The sequence below is a fragment of the Hippocampus comes genome, unplaced genomic scaffold (assembly GCF_001891065.2).
Source record: "Hippocampus comes isolate QL1 unplaced genomic scaffold, H_comes_QL1_v1.1 scaffold5, whole genome shotgun sequence".
NCBI lineage: Eukaryota > Metazoa > Chordata > Actinopteri > Syngnathiformes > Syngnathidae > Hippocampus > Hippocampus comes.
The window spans coordinates 219344-246375 of NW_017805701.1; the positions used below are offsets into that span (position 1 = coordinate 219344).

The following is a 27032-nucleotide window of genomic DNA, read 5'->3' on the forward strand; positions in this document are numbered from 1 at the left end:
GAACACATTATAGCCTAAGACCAAGATAATGACATCCATGAAAAGAAAGTCAGAAAAAGAAATTTGGCCGATTTTTTTATCTCTTAAAGTTAAAAAAAGTTAAAATATTGTAAAAATATAGAGAATATAGTGTAAACATTATGAGACATTTTTTTATATTCATTACAGTATTTTAAATTACTGTAATTTGATTAATCGGCAATTGGAATTTTATTCGAGCAAATATCAAAATTGGCATCAGCCTTAAAAAAAAAAAAATCCATATTGATCAGGTGCTTTAAAAAAAACAAAAACAGTTAAACATGTTTCACACGTTGTCATTTCGGGATGTTGTGAGTAGAATTTTTGAGGATTTTTTTTTTTTTTTAATCGATTTCAGAATACTGAATACTTTCTGGATGGACTCCATATAAAATTGTTTGGACTAATATTTACTTTTTTTTTAATGACAACGATTAAGAAAAATAACAGCATCTTAAAGAACCAATTTTAGGACCCTTATCCCACCCCTGCGCTATTTGGACAAAAGTATTGGGACACAGCTTTTTCCGGCCTGGCCCAATACTTTTGTCCACATAGTGGTTCAAATAGAAAAATTCGGCAAAGTGGAGAAATGGTCGTCAAAAGGAAAAAAAAAAAAGTTGTCTCTAAAGTTGTGCGAAAAGAGCATGTTGCGGTTTTGCTAGCTCGAGACTGCGTTACCAGAATACAAAAAATAAAAACTGTAAAAAAAATAAAATAAGAACAAAATAACCGAAGAAGAAACTGCTGAGTTCACAGTGTGAAACGAGGTCCGAAAACCAGGCACCATGCGTGTCTGGTAAAGAGGAGGATGAGGTAATTGTAAGAAAATCCAAGTAACATAAAAGTGCTCTGAGGTAGGGCGCGGAATGACATCTCATGGTGGTGGCGTTCGATTTTGAGGGAGTCTGAAGTGCAGGATGCGAATACCCAAGGCATGAAAAGATGAACAAACCGGTTTGGCCGGCGCGTGAGAGAATGTTTGCCGCCGATTACGACCTCAAAAATACGCACCTGATTCGGCGCGGTGCCTGAAGTGCTTCCTTGAAGGCTTTAAAACTACAAAAACAGCCATGTAGGGTTGGGGTATATTTGAACATTTGCATGAAGTTCTTCACATTTTTTTGAGGGGCAGGGAACTACTTCCTCCTCCGATGCAATTTTTATTTATTTTTTTAAATATCAGTACGGTATGACTCTGATAACTGTTGCATTTATAGCCTCCTTTCACACGGAGCCGGTGGCCATCTTGGGTAGGTAAAATAGGGCTCGAGTGCTTGTGCCGGATTCAGGGAAAAAAAAACAAAAAACAAAAGAACCACCGGTGCGAAAACACCAGCGAGACGTGAATAGCCGTTTTGTTTATTACCCCTTTTGCACTAAGGAGGGACCAAAGCTGCTTTGGTCAATACCAAATAGGAAGTCTGAATTCCATTACTGGTGCCGGATTTAGTCAAATGTCATAGCACCGGTGCTTATTTTGCCTTGTCAGCACCGCGTGAAAGGGACGGTGCCAGGATAACTTGTTGAGTTTGTAAAACGGTGGCTGAATGTTCGTGCCGTATTCGGGGAAATATGACTGAATTTGTGACAATTTTTGCATCGAGAGCTGATGTTTGTCGCCATCTTGATTAATCCCTGTGTTACATCGAGAATCCTTAAGAGGGCAGTCGAATCAGGCAAACATAAAAAGAAACTTGTTTCCTTGCTTCGACTTGCCGGCACGGCGTGAAAGGGGCATTTTCCATTTATTTTTTTTGTCATGAGTCACCCTTTAATGTCCTTCCTTCTGTACTGTACAACGCCACACACACACCAGCGTGGCAAACAACACTGATAGGCCGAGTTAGCGCGGGATAGAAAATGAGAGAATCAAAAGAGAGAGGGGAGGCCGAGCCGGCCTCATATTCACAGCTGCTGAGGTGAGGGCTAATAAACACGCGACTGATAAATGATCCCAACAGTCTCTCACGGGTTTTGTCTTTTATACTCAATACAAAAAAAAAAACAAATAAGAGAGTAAAGAGTTTCAAAATAAAAAGTGAGCAGCATCCCGTCTGTCTCCCATCCTTAAAATCTTCACCGTGCCCTTTGCGGGCTGTTGTCAGATCGAGATGACGATGATGAAGAGAGCAGAGCGACAACGAGGAAAAACATCAAAAATTAAAAATCAAATCGAATAATCGTGTGTGTGTGGAAGAAGAAAAACGAAGGAGAAGAAGCTCAAACTTCCACCAGGCACTGTGTAGCTGACAAAGAGAGAGCGTCGCAGAACCAGCTGATACCGAGCTTCTGTCGTCACATTCCCGGAAAAGCGAACGGAAAAGCCCAGACGATGGGGGCACCGCCCCTGCGAGGTACTCCCGTGTCCTGATTGGACAGAAACCAGGAAGCAGGTGGGTGGGTGATCGCTGGGGTGGGGGGTTGATGAGCAGCAAAGACAACACTGCCTATTCAATAGGCTGAGGCAGACAGACAGGTTGTCAGACAGGCAGCTCGCCGGCGCCCTCCCACGCCAGCCCGTCCTCGTGGGCGTCGGCGGCGCGGGAAGTGGTTACACGCCACCCGCGGCCAGACGCCGTCCATCCATCCTGAAGTTAGGTGAGGCTGTCACGAGTCCGGAGGAGGCGTACGAGTGAAGTGGGAGTGGTGGTCTGTCTGCTGACGGTTTGAGGTGGCTACGGGGGTCACTCGGTGAGCAGCTGCTGGAGAAGGCTCTTCTGCTGGGCCTGGCTGGTCTGGGGGCCCTGCGGGGGTCCGGAACCCTTCTGGGCGGCGGCTGCTATGGAACCCTGACTCAGATATGAGTCGCCCCCGACCAGGTTGACGGTGCATTGGACGTCGGCGAACACTTGCACCTGCTGCAACTGCTGAACCTGCTGCACCTGCACACGGGGAAAAAAACATGCTTACATATGGACATAATACACAAGTGATTTTTCAGGCTGTGGAACGCGGGCTCCCCCTAGTGGTACGCAGAAGAATCACTGCCCAAGCAGAGCTCAGTTGTATTTCGGTTTTAAGTTCAAGACAAATAAAAAAAATCTTTCAAAAAATCCCTGGAAGTCGTGTTTTGTTCACGAAGAGGAAAATATTTCATAATAGTCGAAAATCATTCCCGTTCTTTGTTTCCGACCTGCTGGTCGCCACACAGCGGGCCTACGCCGCCGCCGCTGCTGTTCAGGCCGCCGACCGGCTGCCCCAAGGAAGGTAAGGAGCCCACGCCGGCCGAGCCCCCCGCCATGGACACTGTGATGCTCATGTTGTTGTACACCCCCTGCTGGCCAAACGTCCCTCCCCCGCCGTGCTGCGATGACGGACTGAACAGGCTGTGACACAGACAGAACACAGCAAGCAGCAGAAATAAACGCATTGCAGTTTCTGCAGGTGGTAAAATATGAGGAGGGGGGTAATAATGACAACATCTCGGCAGTATTTCTGCAATGCTCACCTGTTGCTGGCCTGCTGCCAGGTCTTCATATCTGGAGACTGGTAGCCAGGGGGTGGAGATTGTTGGAGCAGAGGACTCTGGGAAGTGGAGTTCTGAGGCGACAACAGTGGACTGGAGGGTCTGATCTCAGGAGGAAAAGGCGGGTCCAGCTGGGCCATGGCTGCAGGGAAGTCAAAGTAAATGGTCATATTTTATATATATGTGGGCTGGGCCATTTTTTCATTCATTCGAATTTAGTTGTCAAGACTGCATTTTTTTTTTTTTGGATAGAATTTTTGGTGGCTCCCATAGTTCCGTGTCTTCTTGTTTCAAAGCTTGTTTGGATTTGGAAGAAATGAAGCAGAAAACAGAAAGGCGTTGCTGAAATACATAATTTTTTTTCAATGTTGTCAGTACCATTTTTTTCATAGGGGGGGAATAATTGTAAATTGGATGTTTGTGAATTTTGTATTTTAGTTAGTTAAATTGCACCCCCCCAAAAATCCAGAATGTGGCCATGCTATGACTACGCTGTATGGCATAACTAAAAATGCCTTTCTCGGAAATTTTCAGTTTCCAAAGCTTTTTTTTTTTTTTGGTATCACGAGAAAAAGAAAATCTGAAATGGAGGAGGGGGAATTACATTCAAATCATGAAATTGGATTTAATTGAGATGGAAAATCTTCCAGCCCGGATCTTAAATCTGACCATAAATATGAGGATGATCATTTTGAATGTAGGCGGTGGTGTTTGTACTCACCTGCGCCCGCAAACTGCTGCATCGGGGAGCCGCCACCGAAGGGAGGAGCCTGTACGCCGCCTAGCAACGTTGTCTGGCTATTCAGTTTGCCGTCCAGGGGGCTCCCGGGGATGGGCGCCCCGCCCGGCATGGGGCCACTGAATTGACCGGGTGAGGTAGGAGGGTTCCCCGAAACCGGGATGTAGCCGGCGCTGAAGTTGAACTGCGCTTGCTGCTGAGGCGCTGACGCGTTGTTATTGTTGTTATTGTTGGCCCCTTTCGGGACCCTGGCGACGACTGCGGCCGGGGCGGCGAAGCCGGTGCCCCCCATGGGGGCGGCGGAGGCCATGTTCTGTCTCATCAGCATGACCTTCTGCTGGAAAAGCTGACGCTGGCGGTGCTGGATGCTGTACAGCTCCCTCTGACGCTGAGCCAGCATCTGAGCGTTTAATGGAGGCTGGGGACCGAAGACAAAGGCAAATTTAAGACCCCTCCTTCGCTAAACATGAACACAAAAGGAGGTCATACTTTTTTTAAGTTCCAATAAAAAGGTATGAAACACTTTTACAGTCATTCACTAATCAATTTAGTCATGCAAACTAACTTCACTTGACAAATCTACACTTTAACATTGAGCGCCGCTGTTTGTATTGAACTACAGAATGTTACTGCTGAAATTTATATATGGTCAAAGTCACATTCATTGAATATTATTTTCACAAAGTCAATTCTTCCTAATTGAAAAAAAAAATGTTCAGTTTTTGTTATGTAATACAGGACTCCAGTTTCTTGTGTAATTGTTTAACAAATACCAAAAAAAAAAAAATAATAATAATAATATTCCACACTGTGTGTAATATATGTCGGTCCCGATCAATATGGCTTTTTTTTTTTACGTCAAAATGAGATTCTAATATTTGGCAGAATGAAATTCCAGCCACAGATAAAAAAAAAAATAAAAAAAATACAACTGAGAGGAAAATCAGGGAAAATGTTGGAAAGCCCTTATCTTTTGTTGTAATGTGCTAATGAATTAAAAAAAAATTTTTTGATACACTCCTCTACTTCCAGGAGATGCACCTCCATACAGTGTAACAACTTGCAGTATTGAGAAGTGCAGAAGTCACGTTTCAGATCGTCTCTGAAGGCCAACGGCTGCACAGGTGGCTCACCTGTGAAGGAATTTGAGGTTGCGGCGCCCCCAGACGAACAGCCATGTTCATGTGCTGGCCTCCTCCTCCTCCTCCTCCTCCTCCTCCTCCTCCAGGGAACGTATTCAGTGCCAGACGGTTCTGGAGCTAAGGATGAAAGGGAAAGGCGAGATATCAGACATGGACAGGATAATTAAAGAACCTTAGGAGGGACAGAAAAGAGGAGGTGAATAAGGCCCGCATACACTCTGTACGTACCCATCAAAGTCCCAAAATGTGAACTGCGTCTTTGCTCTCACCTGCTGAGGACCCTGCAGTCTTTGCTGGAGTTGCAGCCGGAGCTGGTTGGGTGGCAGCCGCGGCTGGGGGCCCATCCCTTGCGGAGGACGGCTCATGCCCGGCCGGAGACCCGCCACGGCCGCGGGAGCCCCGCCGAGGAACGTCCCCCGGGCGGCCCCGTAGCCCAGCGCCTGCTGCTGCCCCATGGTGGCCAGTTCGGCCGGAAACTGAGCGGGCGGCGTGAACTGGGAGGTGTAGGAGGGCAGCTTGGGGTCCAGAGAAAGTCCGGTGGCAGTGACTTGCTGAGTTGGGAAGCTTTGGGGCATGAGGTCATAGCAGCCACCCTGTGTGGAGGGACAAGTCAAGCCCAGATGTCAGGAACCAAGAGACCACTTGAGAACGGTGCAATTTGTGTGCAAGCAGAAAGTATTCACAGTGCTTCATTTCGTCCGTATTTTGGTCGGTTACAGCCTAATGCAAAAAAATGAAGAAATGATTTTTAATCTCTCAAATGCGTGCACCAAATACAGAATCCCACTTGCTCTTCAATGGGGTTTTTTTGGAGGAAAAAAAAATATCAAGATGTACTTTCCTTCAATGTACATAAACATGAAGATGTGGCAAACACTCTCGGGAGCAACCCAGGCTCCTTCCTGAGATACACAAAAGCAGCTTTCCACTTCCTTGGACCTTTTACTGGACATTATTAGGTTCCCATTTAGACAGGGCTTTGGCGCCATCTTGTGGCATATGAGTGTGTTTCAGAAATATGAATTTCCATCCATCCGGAGTTGTGTGTAAAATTCTGAGGAACAGACTACATTTAATCCATTTTGAAATATGGCTGGAGCATAAAACAAAATGTGTGTGGGTCGAGTGAAACGCTGTGAATAACATTCCAAGGCAGGAAGTCAGACACTCCGCACCTGCACCAGCTTATCGATGCCCAGGGCTTTGTCTAACTCGGCCAGTTCACTTTCATCAGTGCCGCTGAGGAAGGAGACCAGCTGCTCGAGCAGAGCCTTCTCGTCATTCCGGGCCTCGGGCGTGGGCGGCGGACCCAGGACTTCATCCAGCGTACAGGGTACGCGCTGCCTGCTCAAGAACAACAATGCGCTTAGATGTTTTCATAATTGTAGTCAACAACGGGGCGTCACCGTACTTGCGGGTGGCAGAACGCACTGAAAACAATGTCTGTGCATTGCCACTGCTTTATTGTGTGCGCGTGTGTGATGCTCACTCTTGGGGCGAGGTGAGGGGCGCTTGCAACGGCGTTCCCAGGGCATCGAAGGACAACGAGTCCGACAGAGAAAGAGGCTGGAACTGCGAGTCAGCCAAGTCCAACTTGGTCGGGCCTGAGTGGGTGAAGCAACAAAGTTGGAAAGGGCAACCATAAACAGGGGCGGTCCACAGTAGGTATCCATTTTTAAAAAAAATTTTTTTACGGGTTCTGTGAACAAAATTTTGAAAGTCAAGAACAAATAAGGAGATTCTAAAGCTTCATTGGACAGCCTACTAGAACATCTGAAATTAATTTAAAAAAAGTAATAATATTATATATATATATATATATATATATATATATTTTTTTCTCAGTGTAATTGTACTTTTCCTCTTAAATTCTTTTTGTTTTGTTTTTTTTTTGTTGTCCAGTAAAGGCCACATTAATGGGAAAAGTTGCTCTTCTTTTTTTTTTTTTTTTTATACATCACAAAAACATTGCATTTGATTTTTTGCCTGCGCCGTAATCGTCTGTTTGGTTTTAGGCAACGTAAACCTCATTTATCATTAGCGAGGCTGCCGCTGTCAACACCGAGGTGCAAATGAGCGCCAGGTTATTGTTGTTGCCCCACATGGATGTGACAGAATGCACATCTGCCTCACAGTGATCCCGTGCATGCAACTTGAGATCCACTTCATTGTTTTTTTTTTTTCGTTCCCCCCCCAGTGAGAGACTACATGTGTCAAATTACGTACCAGTGCTTGAGTTGAATGGGTTGACAATTTCTGCCTCGGGGAAGGGGCTGCCGCTGTCTTTGGGGGCCTGGAAGAGGTCTCCCTGCCCCTTTCCTTGGACCTGGCTCGGAGTCAAGGGACTGCAAAAATCGAAGGCCGACTGATTCTGGAGATTGGAGGCTGAAGCGGGGCCGCCATCATTACTGGCTGGGGAAACACATGCAGGGTGCCATTTGGAAGCGTTCACTCATTTCCTACTTCTGAAATGGGTATTTTTATCGAGTGGACTACATCGTTCACAATAAAGTTCACCCACAAAAAAAAAAAAAATTGTCTACTGAAGTGATTCGGGAGGAGGGAATGAGTGAATGTCCTTATTTTGTTTTCAGATGAGAGTGCTTCATAAAATGAATACAAACAAAGGACTTTGTTGATTTGAAGCAATTGCGGGAGGGTCTGGCGGAGGTTCACCGTCATGACGCTACTCTGGTTCTTGTTATATTTGACAGCTAGAATACCCCCCCGCCCCTCCCGCCTCGCATTATCCACACCAGAATTAAGGCCTACCTCTGTTCGGAGTGCCAGGTGGTTCCCTCTTCATGCCGCCGCCGCCGGGCTGCAGTTGGGTGGGCGACTGCAGCTTGAGCTTGGGCGACGGCGAGTGGAGCTGCGGCGACGGCGACTGCAAGCGGGGCTGTGACAGCGGAGACTGCAGCGGAGGCCCCGGGGATTGGAGCTGCCCCGGGGTGTGGGGGGCCGGAGAGTGGAGCTGGGGGCCTGCGGCGGCAGCGACGGCGGCGTCGTCGGCACCTTGCTTGGCCACACTCTGGCCTCTCGGGGCAGGGGGCAGCTGGACCAGGGCCTCTGTGTCAGAGGCGCCGCTGGACATCTGAGGGGCAGAGGGTGAAAGAGCAACAATTGAGAAGAGCAACGATGCGGCGGATGAAAAACGGCAGGAGCGTGAACAGGGGAATTGTGGGAAAATGAATTTAAGGAGATAGAATCGAAATGCAACTAACCACCATTTTTTTTTTCTTAACGCTGCACCGCTACTGCTAATTCCAAACATCATAGCCATAGTCAGCCGACAAGAAAAAGTTACCGTCGAGTCTCGGCTATCTCGCCGGCTGTCTCGCCGGCTGTCTCGCCGTCTCTCCCCAATGGGACTCGATTTGGGGCTGACGCAACCCGGGCCGCCCGTCTTGGAGGCGAGGCCCGCACCCACGGCGGCCGCGCACGCCTCCCCGGCGCCTCGCTTCTCCACCTTCACTCGTACCGTCTGCAGGCTTAGAGCCGAGGGGGGAGGGAGGTCTCCCAAATCCTGCAAAGACAAATTAGCTCGCAGTCAACATAGTCAGTGGTCGCTGTCAGATTAGAGCAAATAGTTTGCAAAGATTGGACATCCCTTATTCAGAAATGCTTGCGAAAATGCCTTGCTGTGAATTTTGTTGTATGCTCTGTTTTGTATGTGTTGCTGCTCTTGTGTGTTCATGAAGCAGTGGTTCGAAGGCGTGTCATTACCGCATAACATGTATGCTAATTTGTGTTTGCCTGTCTATGGTGTTTCCTGTGATATGTTAGCATCAAGCTAACTGCATCTCAAATATTTTGCCAGACGGTCTCTATATCACTCTACTAACAATTGAGAAAAACAAAAACAAAAAAAAAAAAAAACGCTTGAGAGTAGCTGGAATTGTTACTCTCACCTTCTCGTCCGTGTCGAGCAGAAAGCGCAGCAGCTGATGGTCCTGCGGCTCTCTGGAAGTCGAGCGCTGCAGCGCCGCGCTCACCAGGGGACTGGATGGCGGCTCTTTTTTGATCTCCACCTCGCTTCTGTTGACGATGTCCTCACACGTGGTGGCAGTGGCGGAGGAGGATGAGGTGGAGGTGGTGGCGGTGGAGGTGGTGGTGATGGCGGCAGGGGTGGGTGAGTCGTTGCTATCCTGGAGCAGTCGATGTAAGATCTTGTGCCGTTCCGTCAGTGTGCTGTGGGAGGCGGGACACTGAGGACCGGGAGAGGGTTTGGGATGAGGCAACGAGGTGCAGTGGACGTCACTCGTGTCACTTCCTGTCCCGTTGCTGTCCAGCGAGTGATGAAGTCTGAGATGAGCCAACGGCGTGCTAGAGGGCAGGGGGGCTTTGACGGAGTCCTGTACCCCTCCCTCCGCTCCAGGCCGGGAAGAGGAGAAACCGGTGGGGGTCCCGGCTTGTCTGGACAAGCATACTTTTGACCCGACCTGGGTGGCGTTGCTAGCGTCGCCGCCAGAGTGTTGTCTGTTCAGTGCACCCGCTGGCGAGTGGAGGCCCGGCACCCTCGGGCTCCCGGCCAGTCCGGGACTGGCCCGCGACACGGCAGCCGACATAAACGAGGTAGGGGCGGCTGTGGCGGGGCTGCTGAGAGGCGACGGGCAGTTGCCCTGCTGGGGACGCGTCCGGCTGGGCGGCAAGTAGCCGGCGGCCGGGTTCAGTCGTTGCGAGGAGACGCTGCTGTTGCCCGGGTGAAGCCCCGTTGAGGCGGAGGGGGCGGAGGAGGCTGAGGCGGCGGCGGGGCCTGAGGTTTGTTTTGAGTTGCTGCCGGTGGCGAGGACCGGCGAGGGCGTCTGGGCGAGGTTGCCCAGAGTTGGCTGAAGGCTGGGGTTCGAGTTTTCCTGAGAGCTACCAGTGTTGTGTTCCCTGGGGACGGCGCACTAGTCAGTAAAGTTCATCCGGCAGATAAACACAAACGTGAGTGCCGGTACCTGTCAATAGTGTGAATGCCCATGATGAAGGGCTGAACGTCCGGGTTTGGGGGGCAGCAGAACTTGCAGCGGGTCTGAGCGCTGAGCAGCGTTCCGTCGCTCAAGGCGAAGCGGTACAGCGGGCTGATGGCGGCGCCGTGGCTCATCACTGGGCGCCAACAGACAACAAAAAAGTTGACTCAGCATTGGCATTGCAAAGTTCTGTGAATTCTGGGAACCCGGAAACGTTCCTTTGAAATTAAGGGCACTAAAACAAGAATACACAAACTTGAAAACTGGCTCTTGTTCGAGAACTTAAAAACAGGTGAGGGAAATACAATTTGCAGCATCCTGACTTTCATACAAATACAAAAAAAATGGCTGAAAAGTCGACACACCCCTGTTCAAATTTTTGCGACGGAAAGAAGACCGAGATTTACCGGTCATTTTCCGACCCTTTGCAACCCCAGCCTGCAACGACGTAAAGACGAAAGACTGGCTCAAGCGGATGGACTCTCACCCTCATGTAGCAGCTTTTTGGCATGGGAGGGCTCTTTGCCCTGCGACTGGAAGAAGGCGTAGATGCACTTCCGGACCAGGTCCTCCCAGCCGGGCCGGCCAGTCGCCCGCAGAGCACCGGTCTCGATGGAGATGATCTTCCCTGAGAGGACCAACGACAAAACACACGTCGGTTTATTTACATGAAATCACGACAATTTCACCTAAGGATGGGCATGGCCTTAAAATAAAATCTTTGATTTTTGTCACCCCTCTCCAAAAATAAATAAATAAATAAATAAAACTCTATTTTCAGTTTTTCATGCAAGGGCCGGGATCATGGGTGTCAAACTCATTTTTGTCGCAGGCCAGATTTTAGTTCCAATTTCCCTTGGAGGGCCGTTATGACTGAAACCATATAAAGAGGTCAAGAATAAGTTTATTCACCAATTGTTTAAGTTACTGTAATGACGGGTTTGGGAACAAGAAAATGCTTACAGTATCAGTCTTATTTATTACAAATGAGAATTTGAAATTTTGGGAGAGATTTTAGCAAGCATCATGAAAGTTGACAACTTTGATTTGCTTTCGCGGGCCACATAAAATGATGTGGCGGGCCAGATCTGGCCCCCGGGCCTTGAGTTCGACACCTGTGGCCTAGATGAAGATGGTACCTGTCGGGTCCTGCTTGGTGATAAAAGACTCCGTGCTGACAGGCTGGGCACGAGGCATCCGGCAGGCGATGCAGATCAGGCAGCTTTGCACGTCTGAATCACAAAATGGGTGATTTGATTGATAGAACAGAGAAATCCATTCAAAAAATAACATTGGGCCGTTTCCGCACCATCGCCCTCCTCCTGCATTGCGGTGCGGGGCTGCGACACGGTGAAGCACTGCATGATCTCGTACTGCTGCCGGGCCTCCTGGTTCTCCGAGTCCATCTCGTCGGGCGGCCTCTTCAGCATGCGGCAGTTGAAGGTATGGCTGCTCCTGTGGGCGGACTCCTGAGGCCACGGCGAGCCGTTCACTACACTCACATGCACACAAACAATTAAGTTCATGATGCAGGGGCAAAAAAAAAGTAATAATAAAGATATGAGCATTTGACTCCTGGACAGTGATGACGCCCTCTGTACCTAAACAAAATATGCTTCAGGTTTATCCACCCATCCATCCATTTTCCGCTCCACTTTATCCTTACAAGGGTCTTCGGGCAGTCGGCGGAGGACACCCTGAACCGGTTGCCAGCCAATCGCAGGGCACACAGAGACAAACAACCATCCGCGCTCACAGTCACACCTCGGGATAATTTCGAGTGTTCAATCAGCCACGCATGTTTTTGGAATGTGGGAGGAAACCGGAGTACCCGGAGAAAACCCACGCAGGCACGGGGAGAACATGCAAACTCCACACAGGAAGCCGGGATCATACCCACGACCTCTGCACTGTGAGGTCGAGCACCGGGCCGCCCGATCCAGGTATAGCAGACATTAAATATGAAGGACATGACACATTTGAGGTGGAACGTTCAAAATCATGTCAATTCATAAACGCTCACCCAGACTTTTGGGCAGCAGATTGCGGACAAACTCGTTGTGGTCTCCCACGTGTAGGATGCTGTAGACGCTGGACATCATCAGCTCCTCTTGAGGGTAGCCCAGGTAGCTTATCACATTCTCGGAGACAAAGACGATACGACCTTCGCGATTCACCACGAAGAAGAAGCCATCCAGAGCCTGGATGCGAGCAACATGTGGTTTTACTTAAGTGTCCCCCTGAACTAAACAGGGATTCGGTTTACTGGACACGCTTCACCTCGAGCAGCATGGGTCCCAGGGCTTCTTTCTCCAGCAGGCCCTGGCTACTGGAGGAGATGTCGCTCTTCTGCACCGCGTCATCCGGAGAGCGAAGAGCTGCTTTCTCTGTGGAGGCAGGACGAGCACTGAGCGTCAGCAGTCGGTGGTGAAAACGTGGAACGAAACAGGAAGAGGAACCGCGGTCCTTCACCCAGCTCGCGTCGCTTCATCTGTTGGATTTGGTCCACGGTGCTCTTGAGGATGTGGCACTTGTCGGGCTTGGCGCTGAGACTGGCGATGTCGCCCATGTTGGAGGAGAGCAGCTCCGCCAGCTCGCCGATGTAGCGACTCTCCAGCTCGCGCCGCCGCTTCTCCAGACTGCCGAAAAAAAAAAAACAGCCGACCACGGATTGACTTTTTCAGACTCCCCGATGGACCCTGAGAAAAGGCCGCTTTAACAACCCATGTAACGGTCACCATTTTATTGCGCTTAAAAGGGACACATTGCCCGCGCCGGTCGACCGCATGAAAGCCTGCGCTCAAACCGACTCCCTGACCAGACCAAAAAGACTCACACTTCACAAAGAAGCAAGGCTGTATTTAACATGAGGCTTTCAAACGCGGTGAGAGAAGGGCACTTTTTTTGCAGCGCTTAGAGCCACTTTTGGCAGGGAATATACATTCTTACATATTGACATCCCTTTCATAGCTCACATGGACAGTTCTGAAATGCCCCTCCAGATTTACTTTTTTTTTTTTTTTTTTTGCCAAAGCCACTGCTGATCAAACAAACAAGCTTTGACCGACAATAAATAAACAAATATCCGTCGACAGAAAGAGATAAATAGAAATTGAGAGATAGCTCAAGAGAGAGATCGAGATAGAGACAAAGAGAATGAACAGCTCTGATCGCTGGCTACAAGTGACTCCTGACCGCTGTCAACTTCCTGCCATGTGCCACCGGAAGTTAAAGGTGACCTCCTTTTCAAACTTTTTTTTTTTTTTTAAAGACTTTATTTTGTGGAAATGAGCGTGTTGGACATAGATGCGACTGCACATGGTTAAAGCACTTACGTCTTTAACGCTCGTCTCCGTCTGCTCCACTCACAATGAGCGACTATAATATGTGGTAAACGTGAAAAACAAAACGTGTGAGCGCACGCGCGCGTGTGTGTCTGTGTGTAAGCGAACGAGGACAACAGCAGCAAAAAGTAGGTCAGTGCATTGGACGGCCAAAACATACAAGCATGGTGGCCCAGAGAGGGAGGAAGGGAGGGAGGGAGGGGGAAGGGGTGAGGAGGAGGGCGCAGTTTGAACGCGCAGGTCACTGGTTGCTTTTGGAAATGCGAGCCGGGATGTTACATCAGCTTACATCAGCTATTGGGCCTTAAAAGGCTCACAAGAGCGGGTGCGCTGATTCTGGGAGCTGCGAGTGCGTTTGTTTGTATGTGTGAGTGAGTGAGTGAGTGAGTGAGTGAGTGAGAGAGAGAGAGAGAGAGCGTCCTCGCTTCCACCTCGACCCTTCGGCTAAACTTTGGCTAACCCGTGATCTGATGAGCCGTCTGCACACACACCTTCCCCGGGCCAACCTAATCCACTCATGTTGTTAAACACGGGCAGAAGGCTCGGGAAGCAATGAGATGTAAACGCGGGAACAACGGAGACCACCGAATTGGATGTCAACTTGGCACTACAGAGGCACGTATGCGTCAAAATGATGACGATATGCTACTGTACGTGTTGGGCGCAGACATGAAATGCAATGTCAACATGCGATAGGAGAAATGCGCACATTTTGGTCAACGTCACACCAAGGTCAGAAATGTTAATACAAGGTCAAATGTGCAAAATTAGAGGTGTGTAAGATAAGAAAACCTTGATTAGTCTCACACTGGAGAAATTCCCAATTCACAGCAGCAAAGGTATGAAAGGAAGAAGGAGAAGAACAAAATAATGGAGCTGCTGTAAAGGCAGTAAACATGATGTATGGTACACCGAAGGTGTTATTTTCAAGAATGTAAGCTTGGTACTCGAGCAGCAGTTACCAACGCAAGTAATTGGATCATCAACAATCTCAGTAAGGAAAAAAAAATGTGCATGTGTGGTGTTGGTATTATTTTTGTCCATTTGAGGCTGCCATCCTCACGTTCGTACACTGTCGTATCTATAACTGTGAATGTGCGTGGCTTAAACATGCGGGACCAGGCCGGGTGAGTGCCGTGGGTGTCAGCACACGAGAGCGGACAGAGCAAGGAATAATATATAAATGCGCTACAGTAAGCATGCGTTGACGTTAAAGAAGTATATTAAAAAAATGTAGTCATGATCGACAGTGTAAAGATCAAAAAAATGAGACGACTCCTCCGCCGAGGTTTATGAACATGAAATATGGCCAATTAGAGGTGTGTAGACAAATATTAAGTGCATGCTAAATTACAGGTGTACAAACACTAAATATGTAAACAGAAGAGTAAAGAAATGTCAACATTAAAAAATTTTTACTCAATGTTACACCGGCGGGGTCGACGTGAAATATGATCTCTTCGAGATTACCTTTGCGCTGACGTGTCGCATGGTGAGCCTTTCCTCTTGCGTGACTCGGCCGTGTCAGGGTCCAGGGGACTTTCCCCGACGGCGCTCATTTTCAGTTTTGACTGACCTGCAAAGCGGAAGGTGGGGGGGGGGGCAACAAAGACCGACGCTCAGCAACAACAATTGCACATCAAAAAAATTAATTAATTTAAAAAATGTTAAAACGTTAGCTTGGAGAAAGGCTCAACGTTGACTCCAGGTTAGCTTGACGGCACTGAAGTATAAACTTCCATAAGGACAAATGGAAAGCGATTAAATGTGAAATTCAGACTTGCCTGGACAGACTTGTAAAAAAAATAATAATAAATAAAATAATAATAATAATAATAATAATAATAATAATAATCCATATTATGACAAGGCGTGTGAATAATGAACCGTGACATGCAGTGCGGTCGGCTGTATTTGTCCGACGACGCGGTGGAAATTCCTCCTTTAATTTATGAACGGGGCAAACAGCCTCGGCGACGCATATTTCAAAAACCACAGCGTGACGAATGAAAACAGTCCTCGGAGAGAACGTACGAAAGAGAAGCATATACATGGAAATGTGCTTGGGCTCAATTGCGGCTCAAGGGGGTGGTCGGCGTGGGGGTCTTTACAGGACGCGGGCACGGTGTTAATGCACAGCGGGCACCTTTCTTTTTTTCTCTTTTTTCCCCCCGGCGCTGCGTGTTAGTAGCGTGTCAGAGGGGTGATCTGAGGTCGGATGCAAACAAGGCTAGTCAGGAGGGATTAGCGTCGCTGCGACAATAGCTGCTTAGCCCCCCCACCCCCAAACCCCACCGCGCCTTCGTTCTGCGCCCTCGCCACTGGTGGATTTCAAGGCTTTGTCGTGCGAGTGTGTATAAACGTTGGCTTTCTTAAGACATTTCCAAAAGGGTCAAAGCTCAGATTTTTTTTTTTTTCTCATACGACTGTATGAGAAGTGGTATCGTTGTTCACACAGAGCAGAGATTACATACTCGCGGGTTATTAGCGTGTTTGTATGCATTGCTACTCCGCCGAGTGTTAAAAGGAGCACTTGTCTGAAGGTTTATGGCGCAGTTAAATTCTGCTCGCCCGTCCGCGGCGTTTCGCGTGGTATGTTAGCGCAAAGTGCGCGGACTTGAAAATTGAAATGTGATGCTTCTGGTGTTAAAATACATAATGTTGAATTGAATTTTGTTTTATGTTTTGTTTGTGTGCGTTACTGATCCGTGTATGTGAAGGTAGCAATTGTTACAACGTGCATTTATTATTGCAATAATGATGCTAACTTCCGTTTCTTGTTATATGTTAGCATTCCGCTAGCACACCTTTGGACAAAATGATGTGAATTGGTGAATATTCTGTGGTGAAATATACAATGATTATTTGCCTCGGGTGTCAGTTGGACAGTAAAAAGCCTCTGGGAGGGATAGACAGCTTAAAGCAAGCACGCTTGGCCTCTAAGCTGCAAAACTGCCAACGAGGGGGAATAGGTGCAGAAGAATCCTTCCAAAAGTGTTTTCATCAATTTAAGTCTGGTTCAAGCACTTGGGAAAGGCACAATAATTTCACAAGTCACTCTGTGAATTCAAACCTGTCTTCTGGTTTTAAACAAGAACATAAAGTCGGCCCACCGGCTTGTTCGCGCCGTTGCCGTGTTGAGTTGACAGGTTACACTTAACCCATCAGGTCCATGTGACCAGAAACCAGCAGGACGATAAACAACACGATACACACACACACACACACACACACACACACACACACACACACACACACATACACACACACAACAGCCGGGCGAGCAGGTAAACACGGGAGAGCGGTGGAGCAGATCCACCTGACTTCCCCCCTCCCCCTAACACAAAGAAATGTATGGTCAACGGGGGGCGAGCGGGGAAAAGACCACCTGGTAACTGCAGCGCGGAATCGACATCGGCGGGAGGGAGGGGAGGAAGGAACCTGCACACACACGCTGCCACACGTTGTCCTTATTAATCTTCTCACTGTATGCTGAAAACTTTCAATTGTTCCCAGTTGATGATTTAAGCTCCTTTGGGGCCCAGCGTGACGTTGGGAGCCTGCTTGGGGGGAATGCGAGGCAGAGGGCGGGATGCCTGCCTGGTTTCTATAGAGCCCACTGACGCGCTTATTTACGAACCCGACAGTCAACACACACCACATGTACCCGGGCCATATTAACTTGAAGTACAATGTCTGAAAAAGAAAAAAAAAAAAAAAAGAAATACATTTTAAAGCACTATCCAAAATACTTTTATTCATATCAATTTCGTTCTTGTCTTTGTGGGAGAACCAGACAATTCCGCGCGAGTCCCGGCCGGCACTTGAAACCACACAGTATCGTTCCTTTTTCACAGTGGGGTATCGCGCTACTTTTCGAGTACTTGCTTACCGCGCAAGCCTAGTTCGGATGAGCGTACCAAATAGGCGTTGCGAGTCAGAGAGTAACGGCGGGAGCTGCGGCGCCGCCCGTGAGAAGCTGCTCAGTCAGTGTTGCTGTGGCCCGCCCTCTAACATGGAGGCCATATGGAATGTATACACGGCCCCAAAGCTACGCCGCACCCGTTGACTCCCCCCTGCTAGCAGCTCGCGCGATCAGTCAACGGACATGAAGACTTCCCGTTGGCGAGCGTATCACGTGCAAGGCGGTGGGTCGGGTCAGCGCGCTCATGGCTTCATCAATGAGGGGAAACTTATCTTGCCGTTAGCCCGCGATTGATGAGCGACAAACACGCGCGGGGCCAAGCGACTCCAATGTTTTCCGCACGGCAGTTCTTGGAGGGAGACAACAAAGATGGAGGCGAGGCTCGAAAATCTCGACCGCGACTTCCCCGCCATTTTGGGCGGCTTCGTTGGAAGCGCGAGGTACCTACGGTGGTCTAGGTCACCAGGGGCTGAGTCATGTGTCGGCCGGCTTGTGTCCAGCGCAAAAATGGCGACCGGTCAGTGGAGCAGGAGGTGGGCTTCGAAGTAGATGCGAGTCCAGGTGGCTTACGGTCGTTTCGCGGTCCCTCCGTCACATGGCAACATGGCGGGCGCTGCGGGGAACACTGCACCTGAGGCAGAGGCGGGAAAGACAACGGCGTCAAGATGCTGCATCGTTGTTTAAGTCGCACACAAACGTGCCGACGTCAATTTTAACTCTTACATAACGGATTTTCCGGACTATAAATCGCAGTTTTTTTTTTCGTAGTTTAGCCCGGGGTGCGATTTATACTCTGGAGGGATTTCCGTGTGAAATTATTCACACATTATTGTGTCATTTCACATATCGTTTTCACGTTGAGCCACAAGAGGGCGCTCTAGGCCGGAAGCGCCGCTCTCACTACCTCTAGATTTGACGGTGTTGTTTACAAGTGACACCGAAGATGAAGATTTCATTGGATTTCGTGATTTGGAGAGACACTGATGGTTTGGTGAACTTGTTAGCATGTTCTTCATGCTCTAGTTATCGGGATAACTCTTCATATGTTACGTGACGATACCAGGCACGTTCTCAGTTCGTTTTTTTCTGCATCATGTAACGTTAGCATATCGTACACTTATTCAGCCTGTTCTCTCTTTATTTTAGTTTTTTAATTGCCTTTCAAGATGACACGTCTGTTCTTTGCGTTGCATTTTATCCAATACATTTCCTGCAAAAATGCGACTTGGACTCCGGTGTGACTTAAATATGTTTTATTTCTTCTTTATTCTGTATTTTATGGCCGGTGCAACTTACGGAATACGCGAATAGGCGAAATCATTTCCCAAAAAAATGAATGACAATCGGTCCGTTTTCCGACGTGCTTATTATAATCCGGGTTGGAGGTGTGACGTCAAATTGAAAAAGTATTTTACAAATGTTAAGCCGTGTACGCATGACTTGTCCCATCTCGCCCATTTGATTGCGTAATCATTTATCTCGTTAGATAATTGGCGAGCGCAGTCATTGTGGCCGCATTTCCTCAAGGCGTCGACGTGCTTTTTATGCTTGTTTATTGAGCTAATGACAGCGGACCGGCTGGATTGCAATTAGAGCTTTGAATGCGTGCTTTCCTTCACTCGATAGGAACCCGCGCCGCGTTTTAGATGAACTTTGTGATGAATTCGCCGTCACCGGAACAACCTGATTGGCCGTCGTGATTGAGACCGCTTGACATTTGGTATTTCTGGTGAAGCGCTACGGCGACGTGTACTTCGGAATCAAACGGTGCAACTTTTCAGGAGTACTTCAAGGTACCAAGATACAACCATTGAAGCGTACTCTCGACTCCCAAGGTACTCAATCTTTCTGAGTACTTTTGTTTTCGAAGGTCTTTCAGAGGGGTCGCCGACCTTTCTGCTGTCCTCAGGATGAGTGCAAAGGGCTACCGGTTTGATACACGCCCCTGAAATTAAAAATAAATGACCTTTAATTGGGCGTTGTTATTTAGTCATTAACTGCCTGCTTGCACATCCAACTGAGCACCACATGAGCGCACAAAAAAAAAAACCCAAAAAAAGGGTTTCTTGTGTGTGAAGTCACGCTTCTGTTGCGGATAATGAGGTTAGCCGAGCAAACGCAACTGCATCAATGACGGCGAGCCCTGGAAAAGGTCCGACTGTACGATTTAGTGAGTCTGCGCTCTTCTCTACCTCGGGGGAATTGTTTTTTTTCTGTCTTGAGGGGTTCAAGCATGACGTGAGGTCTCCCGCCAATGCCGCATCGATTTGGATCGATGAGGTGGCCAATTGTCGAGGTTTTTTTTTTTTTTTTTTGGACTGTGAAGGGAACAAGAGGACGCCGAAGTGTCGTGTTTCGTCATCTCAATCCGAACCCGCACTACTCGCTCCGTCACAGTTTTACAATCGTTTGTTTTGTTTCGGCAAGGTCACAACGGGGCCACTAATAAAGCGAGCGCTGATAATCTCGGATAAGGACGTAATGTTGCAAAACCGAAGCGAACCACTTGACACCTTTGACGCCTTTGACTTTGGCAACAGGCCAACTGAGCTGAGCGTGTCCCAAAGCATCGTCGGCGAGGTTGCGACAGAAATACGGAGACCGCAAGAGTCACAGAAAGGCATCGTGGGCATCATTCTAAATGTTGCCATTCGGCTAATTTGAGAAAAGAGAACAGCAAAAGTACTGAAACATTTGAAGGTTCAGAGGTCAAATGAAGTTCACCTGCGCCGCGGTGGCTCGTCGTCGCTTCGTCGTTTACGCCCGCGCGACAGTACATCGCGAGTTTGTGAGCGACCATCTTCTTTCACTTCGCCCGTCTATGGCGATGCACAGCACACTTTTAGCATTAAGCTAACAGACGACGTTAACAATTCTCTTGCGCGACGCGACAGCTTGACAGTAACTTCAACCGGGCATGGAAAAAGAAACAGCGCGGCTTGCTTCTTTTTTGGAGAACGGTGCGAGCCAAAAAAGAGGAGGAATACTTTTTTTTTTTTTCAAAAGAGTGTTAGAAAAAGAGAAAATGGGGTTTGTGGCCATTTTTTTTTTCTTATATGGCCTCGGTATCATGGCGTCGGTTTACGTGATGGATTGAGGGTCATCTGTCGTGCCTCTTAGGCACAGAGAGAGAGAGAGAGAGAGAGAGAGAGAGAGAGAGAGAGAGAGAGAGAGAGAGAGAGAGAGAGAGGATTGTGTAAGATCAAATCTATATTTTGTCCCCTGGCCCAGCAGCGCATTCCAACCGTTCAACCACTTCACGACTCCTCATCTTGTTTACTGTGCCGGAGCAGCACATACGTGGAGGCTTTTTGGAGGCAACAATATGTCACGCCGTTGTCTCAATGGCCCGATCAATTTCTCCGCCTGCCGCCTCGCTGCCTTCGCCGTCCTTTTTCTCCACGCCTCGCATGCCATCAGTCTTGGGCTGACAATGACGGCCATCGCTTACAAACCGCAGGAAAATAAAGTCGCAAGGGGGCTGCGGCACGCCATTCTTCTTCGTCTTTTGCGGCTTTGTGCTTTTGTGCGTCTTGGGGGGTGTTGAGGGAGGGGGGTCGGCTCGCTGTCTCACACTGAATCCAAAATGGAGAGAGAGAGGGCATACCACAACAATAACGACAACAACACAACAGCAGCAAGCCAGGCTACGAGAGACCGATCGGTTACGCGTCGACGCGACGCGCGGGCCCGGGGCCTCCGACATGATGAAAACGCTCGATTGTGTCCCGCGGCTGGAAAGCGCGGCACCAATATAGCCATCAAGCCTTTTTCCGAGGATGGAAACAAAATAATAATAAAAAAAATAAATAAAGGCCAAATGACGCGTTTGGCTCATCTACTAAACAAATAAATCCAAGAGGATTCACGTCCGAGCCGAATCCGGTGCAGGCGTAGGGGGGAAAGGCACGTACGTATGTTTCTGCGGCGGTCTAAATAAAACATATAATGCATCTATGGCAGGTTCACGCGAGGACGGCGTGGCGATCATGTGGTCGGGAGAGCACAAGACCATAGGGGAGAGAGAGCATAGGACACTGGGCATACTGTAGTTATCATATTGCTCATAATCAGAGTCATAGGACACTCATGATAACGCATTTAGACTTCAACTCATGCCTTGGACGCTGTACATACTGTGGATGCTATTTCGTTCCCGCTCGTTCACATCTGGTGAGAATGCAATCGGCGTTTTTGTGGACTTCCCCTTGGGAAAGGCGTCGTATCAACTCATATTTCTATCCCCGATGTTATTTTAAAAAAGGGGACAGAATGCGTCATTTCCACGTTGAGAAATTCCCATCGCAATGGGCCGCTATCACATTCGGTATGCTAACCGGGAGCAAGCTAATGTGGCCAAACTTAAGAACATAAACAGTTGATTTTTTTTTTTCCTCAATAAAATGTTGTACGACAGTAGAAATATGTTTTTCTTAGAAAACGGGTAGCTCTGTCTCTTCTCTTTTCCACTTGCAAAGTTACACAACCTGATGTTTAGCTTTGCTAGCTCGCTTGTTAGCTAGTTAGGAGCAAGGCCATACTAGAATTTCACCGGTTGTAGACGCGCTAACTCTCATAGCGAGTTGCAAATGTTCATTTCATGACCTTGAATTTGTTGAGTATGCTAACCGGAAGCCAAGCTAATGTGGCAAAATTTAAGAACATAAACAGTTGATTTCCCCCCCCCCCGTCAATAAAATGTCGTACGACAGTAAAAATGCTTGTTTCTTAGAAAACGGGTCGCTCTGTCTCTTCTCTTCTCCACTTGCAAAGTTACACAAGCTGATGTTTAGCCTTGCTGGTTAGCTTGTTAGCTAGTTAGGAGCAAGGCGAAACTGGAATTTCAGCGGTTGTAGACGCGATAACTCTCGTAGCAATTTGTAAACGTTCATTTCATGACGTTGAATTTGTCGAGGAGTAACGGATGCTGCTTTCCGAAATGTAATTTTGTATTGGAGCTATTGCCCCCCACGTGAAGCAGCCACTCTGAAAGCACGTGACACATCTACCTCTACGCAACAGCCGCACCTGGACTTTTCGACAAGGGCAAATTCGTGGGACTACCGACTGCTCTCACCACCAAAGATCAAACCGCTGACGTGAGGTTTCGGTGGGTTTGAAACAGTTAACTTTTTTTTTTTTTAAATGGTAACCAGCCAAAGCCTAATCATACTACATGACTCCAAATCATCATCATCAACTTCTACATTGCCGGGAAACCCATGTTGACATCATTAAACTTATCATTTCTTACACACTGTACAGATCGCACGTAATTACCGCTGATGTCTTCTGCATTGTCAGCATTTTGTTGCCTTGTATTTGTGAAAGCCGTAGAGACAATCAATTGCTTGCTAATAGCGGGGGATTTACCGAACCGACCTAACATCTGACATGGGGTCAGGCAGCAATAGCGTCGCGATAGAAATGTCCCATTAACAACCTTCCAAAGGCTGCTTGCGAACGAACTAACTAACAGCGGGCGCAAACTTTTCCATGTTCACGTCCGGCAGATGCCACTGCAGTCTGACTTAACTTGACACGGCACCGCGCAGGCCGGAAGCCGCGCGGGCGATTAAAGCCGCTGAGTCAAGTGCAGCCAAGTTCTGGCGGCGAGGCTCGGATGCTGATTGAGCGTGTTGATTTAAAAAAAATAAAAATCATAGTGACATGAAGGGCAACTGGCCTCCCTCGACGGTCTCGAGACGATGGAATCAGACTACTTCCTGGAGTCAAGTGACACACAGGAGAAGCTGCAGGGCTCCGACGGTGAGAGTGCTTCGTTTTTGAATGGATGGCCTCGGTGAAACGAGGGCTGCTGTTTCACCAATTTAAAAAAAAAAAAAGGAAGAGAACCTCAGATTCTATGGTAGTCGTATCCGAGTGCATTTTACGCTTTGTGTATGACTCTTCCAAGTAGTAGTTGAAGTGCTACGGTATCAGTCAAGCCATACTTCAGGTTCTTCGGGTCCTAGTTTCATTTAGACTCTTCGGCACTGCCATAAGTGGACTTGGGTACTCGTCTAGAACTACTTCAGGGTGTAAAGTTATTGAAGTACTAAGGTTGTTATGGTACTCATGTTTAATTGTACTTGAGGTACTAAAATAGTCTTCAACTGTCTTCAAGAGTATATCAGGTTCTAAGGTACTAGTTTGAAAGTTTTTTGGATACTTTCTAAAGGTGCTTGTCTTCGCCAACACTTCATGTTATCCTAATTTCATGATAATGTTGATAAAAAGCATTGTGACTTGAACGTTGGCTGGCGACCCTCGGCCACAGTCTACTTCCTGGAGTCTGCGTTCTCGCCTAACAACACGACAAGAACCCGGGCGAGGAGGAACGCTTTGTTTGAAAATGAACGTCCTCGGCGGGCCGTGGTGACATTGAGATGACAAAAACAACAACAACAACAACAACAACAAAAATCACCAGCTGCTCCAAAGCTCCATCCCAAGAGTAACAGTAAAACTCCCAAGGATCCAAACAACGACTGGACCCTGCGGAGGGATCCACTTAACACAACCTCACGCTGGCCCCCCCACCCCCAGCTTTCTGTTTGGAGAGATTAGTGTGGAGGAATTCCACAGCAGATATCGCTTACCCACTCAACTTTGCTCACCAATGACATTTTTGCTTTGAGCCGCCCGCGCACTTTAAAAAAAAAACAAAAAAAAAAAAACGGGTGTCGGATGAAGTCGCCGTCTCAAGCTCCCGCGCACCTTTTTGTGCTGCAGATAGCTGAACACATTTATCTGACGACATCTTAACCTCCAGAGGCCCAGCGAGACACACACACACACACACACACACACACACACACACACAATCAAACGTGCGCTTGACAAAAACAAGTCGGCGTATCGCGTAAACACAACCTTTGTCTTGGGCGTCTTTGATAATACTCACTTTGGAGCACCCATGTTAACGTTCTAAGGTACCAGTCCCCTAAGTGCAGGAGGTGCTAGGTACATGTCTCTGTGTTTGATACAAATTCCTTGATATCTCATTCTTGACCATTTTACAGGTTCTAGAACGCCCTGACGACACACCGCACAGGCCTCGCTCAACCCGGTTCACGTGGACTCGTGGTCCTGAGGAAAATGATTGCTTGAGGTTTTCCAGTATTAGCCTTTTACTGCACCACTGTTGTCTCATGAAAGCTCCTGAACTCACTGCAGCAAAGTTCTCTGGCACCAAGACGCCACAAACAATACCTTTGTGGCTTCGGCTTGAGGACACAAAGAGTAAGTAAGTTTTGATTGAAGCATGCCAAGCTGCAAAATTGCAGGGTGGTTATTGTGCAATACTCATATTTTAGAATATATCAACTAAGTAGACTTCGGGTCGAGTATTTTTTTTTTTTTGTGGGCACCTCGGGTACTGAGCTACTAGTCTTGAAGCGTTCTTTATCAAACAAACGTCCACAACAATCCATCAGTGCCTCTTTGGGAGGCTTTTGAAGCCAATTAAGGTATCCACTGGCTCAATTAGCTGATGCTAACACCATGCCTGCACACATGCAAATGTTGCAGCGCCTCTTTCTTCCACAGCACAGATTAGCCTCGAACCACAACAAGCCAAAAAGAAGGTCATGAAGACGAGAAAAAAAAAACAACAGCAGCTTAAATTCTGGTGGCAAGGACAGCGTGAGGCTGCTCTGGTGCGCTTACGTAAGAATCTGATTAATTTACAGGTGGGCCAAGAGGAAAGGGGGGGGGGACGTTAGCGCGCACGTACACGCGCACGGCGTCCAAGCTAGGCAAGGAATCATCCGTGGGAGGCCGCGCTGCAGCGGCCGGGTCCCATCGTGGATGTCAACAGCACACAGCACCCTTTGCTCAATTGGCTTACCTTGTTGTGGCACAAGCAGGCGTCGTCCTCCCGGCGCGCTCTCGCAGCCGCTCCACGGTTGTTGTTTTCTTCCCCCACCCAGTCCGCCGCGCCTCCCCGCTATTGCGGGGCGTCCAACAACAGCCAGTTAGCCGAGATGCAGCTAACTTAACTTGCGTGACGGATAACGTTGGCCTGTTTTTGGGGTGTTTGTCTGTTGCTAACTTTAGGTGGGTAACTTTACACTCGCTCAGCAGTGGCTGACACGTAACATCCGATAAAAAGGATTCGCCTAAATTGGGCTTTTTGTTGTGATTAGCAAGCTGGCTAGCAAGTTGCCATCGGCGTCTGTTGACAAACAAGCTTGCGTGGAGGAGAAAAGGGGAGGGGGGGGGAAATCACACACGACTCGAAGCCAGCGAGCCTCAACGTCAGTTAGCTTAGCCGCAGCTAGCCAGCTTGGCTAAGCAATCAGACCGCGCTGGACCCCGCTAAAAAATTCCCCGTAGGCCCGCCTGGAGTCTTCCAGTCCGCGCTGCTGGTGGTGGTGGTGGGGCGACTCGGCGTGTCACTCCCGTGTATGTCCAAGACTGCGCGGGCGTCGTGGTGGCCCAGGTCGCGAAGCCAAGTTGTCACTTTGCTCGGCGCTCTCCGCCATTTCCAAGCTCTCTCGCTCTCTCGCTCCAACACAAACAAACAGGGCTGCGGGAGCGCGCGCGCCGAGCCTGCGTGCGCGCTCATGAGCAGAAGCATGAGAAAACGTTACCTGACTCATGTAATGCGTCGAAATATCACGCAAGAATGTTGAATTCGAGACCGTGATTGGCCGTCTTTTAACAAGATTATTTTTTATTGTCCCGACACTATTGAGTGGTAAAATTCTACCGCAGGAATCAAATGTTACATGTAAAGGATTGTTTGATTAAATGGAAAGTACCCGAGTGCCTTGGAAACCAGAAAACACTTTCAAGAGTGCCTGAGAATCTGAAGTATACTTACAAGTACCTTACAAAAACAACCTGAACCTGAAGCACATTTAAACACGGTTACCTTGGCTTAGAACAGGGGTGTCAAACTCAGGTCCTGGAGGGCCGCTGTCCTGCATGTTTTCCAAGTCTCCCTGTTGCAACACACCTGATTGAAATGATCAGATCACCAGCAAGCTCTGCGGAAACCTGACATTGAACCTGTTCATTTGAATCAGGTGTGTTGCAACAGGGAGACTTGGAAAACATGCAGGACAGCGGCCCTCCAGGACCGGAGTTTGACACCCCTGGCTTAGAACCTCAAGGTCCACTTAAAGATGAGCACCTTCCAACCTTAAGTACACTGAAAGACAACTACCTTAGAACCTGAAGTACATTTAAACATCATATAAACCTGAAGTACACTTACATGTACGGTAGGACCTTAAATATGTTTAACAGACTCGTTCCTTATAATCCAAAGGTACACTTGAAGACAAGCACCTTCGAATATGAAGTACGCTCAAAGACAAGGAACCTGAAATCTTAATTAGGTATTATGGTCGGTGGATCTCAGCAGCATTTTTGCAGAAAAAAAAAGTCAGTATTAGTATCAGCCTTTCTGATGCCACATCAGAACA

General features: G+C 48.2%; 1 protein-coding gene across 2 annotated transcripts; it reads right to left on the reverse strand.

Moving 5' to 3' along the window:
- Positions 1 to 425: 425 nt before the first annotated feature.
- ncoa1 (nuclear receptor coactivator 1) lies at positions 426 to 26473 on the reverse strand. 2 transcript variants are annotated; one of them, XM_019882746.1, is made up of 22 exons: positions 25448 to 26473; positions 18044 to 18226; positions 15141 to 15246; positions 12799 to 12965; positions 12607 to 12713; positions 12350 to 12527; positions 11636 to 11818; positions 11466 to 11558; positions 10814 to 10954; positions 10315 to 10462; positions 9283 to 10249; positions 8679 to 8897; positions 8144 to 8465; positions 7598 to 7783; positions 6861 to 6975; positions 6547 to 6715; positions 5641 to 5964; positions 5363 to 5488; positions 4212 to 4647; positions 3473 to 3632; positions 3158 to 3350; positions 426 to 2897 (listed from the first exon to the last, which is right to left on the reverse strand). In XM_019882746.1, the coding sequence occupies exons 3-22, from the start codon at positions 15227 to 15229 to the stop codon at positions 2709 to 2711; spliced, it is 4512 nt and encodes a 1503-aa protein (XP_019738305.1). In that variant the 5' UTR covers positions 15230 to 15246; positions 18044 to 18226; positions 25448 to 26473; the 3' UTR covers positions 426 to 2708. The 2 variants fall into 2 exon arrangements, with proteins under 2 accessions (XP_019738305.1, XP_019738304.1); XM_019882745.1 differs by having other exon boundaries at positions 426 to 2906.
- Positions 26474 to 27032: the final 559 nt, after the last annotated feature.